Source organism: Camelina sativa, chromosome 5 (genome assembly GCF_030686135.1).
Source record: "Camelina sativa cultivar CO46 ecotype springtype chromosome 5, ASM3068613v1".
Classification (NCBI taxonomy): Eukaryota; Viridiplantae; Streptophyta; class Magnoliopsida; order Brassicales; family Brassicaceae; genus Camelina; species Camelina sativa.
In genome coordinates, this window is record NC_141884.1 from 35,976,231 (window position 1) to 35,978,965 (window position 2,735).

At 34.0% G+C, this 2,735-nt stretch overlaps 1 protein-coding gene across 1 annotated transcript; it reads left to right on the forward strand.

Annotated features, from left to right (window-relative positions):
• Positions 1–267: 267 nt before the first annotated feature.
• LOC104787867 (protein AE7) lies at positions 268–2,375 on the forward strand. Its single transcript, XM_010513517.3, has 6 exons — positions 268–440; positions 633–773; positions 991–1,096; positions 1,191–1,290; positions 1,802–1,847; positions 2,057–2,375. The coding sequence occupies exons 2-6, from the start codon at positions 650–652 to the stop codon at positions 2,155–2,157; spliced, it is 477 nt and encodes a 158-aa protein (XP_010511819.1). The 5' UTR covers positions 268–440; positions 633–649; the 3' UTR covers positions 2,158–2,375.
• Positions 2,376–2,735: the final 360 nt, after the last annotated feature.

Consider the following 2,735-nt stretch of genomic DNA (forward strand, 5'->3'; position numbering starts at 1 on the left):
ATAAAATATAAATAATAATAAAATTAATTTGAACATAAAATATAAATAATAATAAAGTTATATGAACGCTGTGTACCACGGGTAAAAATGTAGTATTCTATGTAATTTGGTAACCATTTTGCATATCACTTATTTTTAACTCTGACTAAATACTGTAAATTATACGTCGTTTAAAAATGTTAAAACATTATTGTACCTAAAATTTGGAAGCGTAATATATATCATCGTTTAATTACTTAAAAAAAAAAAAAAAAAAAAAATTAGCACCATCAGCATCATCTCCATCTCGTGCGGTTCTTATTTGACCTATCTCTCATAAATTTTTATTTCTCCTCTGTAAATTTAGTTTCTTACAAAAATCGTGAAATTGAAAACTTTTGCCTCTTTCTCTAACCAAATTAAAGCTTCAAACTTTGCTGATTTATCGATTTTGAAATCGGGTATGTCTTCTTCTTTGGTTTTTCTTTCTTGATCCGCCGCTTGCTTCTCCCCTGCGAATTTAGGGTTTTTTGTTTTTGTTTTAGGGTTTTGTTATTCCCAATGAAAAGCTTTGATTTTTTTTTCTTTGGTCGTCGTTGATTCTTAGACGAGTCTCTCTGTATCTGTTATACTAATTGAATCAATTTTGGCAGGTGAGGAAAGAAAAAAAATGGTGTCTGGGTTAATCAACGAGAACCCAATCATTTACCCGAAGAAAGAGAGGCGTCTTCGAACTGATTCAAGCAACACCGATGAGTTTACACCAGAACCAATTGATCAACTTGAGATTTTTGATATCCTTTTTCAATTTTGCACTTACCAACACTCTTTTTATCATCAAGTTCTCTTACAACTACTTAATTGCAAATCTTAGTTTTGTGTGTTTGTTTAGGACTTGAGATTAGTAGTAGCTAGTGTAGGCTTAGGTTTTTGGAACAAGTTGAACATGCCACTTTGCTTCATAAGAGATATCAAAGACCATCTCTTTTTTTTTTTCTTAACAATTTACAAATCATATAAGAGATATAAAAGATCCAGAGCATCCTAATACTCTGGAAGATCTCAGAGTAGTTACTGAAGACTCAGTTGAACTGGATGATGACAACAGTTATGTTAGGTAAACGTTGGGATTGAACTTTTGTTTTTGGTATGTAGTTAATAATAGTTTTTACTTTGAGCCAATCTGCTGAGCTTTTGCCATTTCTTTTCAGGGTTACGTTTACGCCAACTGTGGAACATTGTAGCATGGCTACCATTATTGGTCTTTGTGTTCGCGTGAAACTTCTGCGTAGCCTTCCTGCTCGATACAAGGTACAAAGCTTTCTGATTACCATCGTTTGTTAGGTTCTCTAGTTTTCTCTCTGTTCCTGCATATTTTTGAGCGTTGTTAATATGATCTTCTGAGTTCATTTACTGATTCATGCATTACTGAGAGTGGTTTGAATTGAACATAACTAAACTGAGCAAACATTTGGTGAAAATCTTGTTATTTGGCTCTGGATCTCTTTTCTTGTGTATTTTGAGTATTGTCAAGATGTTCTTCTAAGCCCTTTTTCTGACTTGAGCAATGCTGAGAGTAGTTTAAACATAATTAAAGAAAGAACATATAAGTATCACACTAAATAAACGTTCACCGACACATATTCTCCTTGGATATGTGAGGGAAAGGCCTTTTCTGTGTCATTCTTAAGCAACTGTTCTGATACTTGCTAAGGGAATATAGCTTTAGCCTCTACTATATAGTCACTACCACTGCCTTAAAAGCACACACGCACAATGTTTTATGGGCTTCAATCTTTTGAAACGGCTTTATATTTTTCAGATTGATATAAGGGTAGCACCTGGTACTCATGCAACAGAGGATGCAGGTATGTCCGTTTCAATATCTATCATTTAGTCTTTAGTATGCATGTATTGGTTCAGATCGACCATTGTTGCCAATGAAATACGTTACAGTTGATTCTCAAAGTAGCAAATGAAATATACCCAAAGGAATGGATCTGTTCTTTGTTTGAACCATTGGTAAAAGTGTACTTCTTTTAGACCTGATGTTTGGTTTCTTGATCTTTAAACGCAGTGAATAAACAACTAAACGACAAAGAACGTGTTGCGGCTGCACTAGAGAATCCAAACCTCGTGGAGATGGTCGATGAATGCCTGCTTCCATCAGATGAGTGAATTGCTTTTACTTTCTTGTGAGCAAGCCTGTTGGTCTCAGAGTACACTACATTATCCATACATGTCTCTGTTTTATCTGCTAAGATTTTGATCCATCACATCTACTAGGACTTGCATTGTAATTCTTACTCAGATTTCAAGTTTGTTCCCAATCATTTCAATGAAGTCTCAATAACACTTTTCTTAATAAAAGTTGAAGTGTCACTTCGATTTCATTACATCAAGTTGGGTACTTACTTATCTCTCTCCGTCTATCTCTAAATGCATTATTACAAAGTCAGCAACTTGTTTATGAAGCAAAAGCAGACTATTGATTTGTGAGAATTTATCCACGGAATGGGATATTAATGATTTGATCCTCTTGTTTTAATGCTTATGCTGTACCAAAAAGGAAACTTAAGATAGCGAAATGGATATTTTTGGAAAGGATATGTAAACTTGTCACACACGCTCGTTCTTTTTGTGTCCCAAACTTATCTTTAGGTTTAAGTGTTTAACTTGTATTGACTCTAATCTTACTTTAGCAAGAAACTTGTATAACAAAAAAAGAACTTGGTCTCAAGATCAACCTAATAGCA

What these genes read in the sequence shown, in the direction of transcription:
- LOC104787867 (XM_010513517.3), top strand. Translation starts at nt 650, where the DNA reads ATGGTGTCTGGGTTAATCAACGAGAACCCAATCATTTACCCGAAGAAA. An exon ending in GATGACAACAGTTATGTTAG is followed by an intron (nt 1,097 to 1,190) that starts GTAAACGTTGGG and finishes ATTTCTTTTCAG; the next exon opens with GGTTACGTTTACGCCAACTG. An exon ending in GCCTTCCTGCTCGATACAAG is followed by an intron (nt 1,291 to 1,801) that starts GTACAAAGCTTT and finishes TATATTTTTCAG; the next exon opens with ATTGATATAAGGGTAGCACC.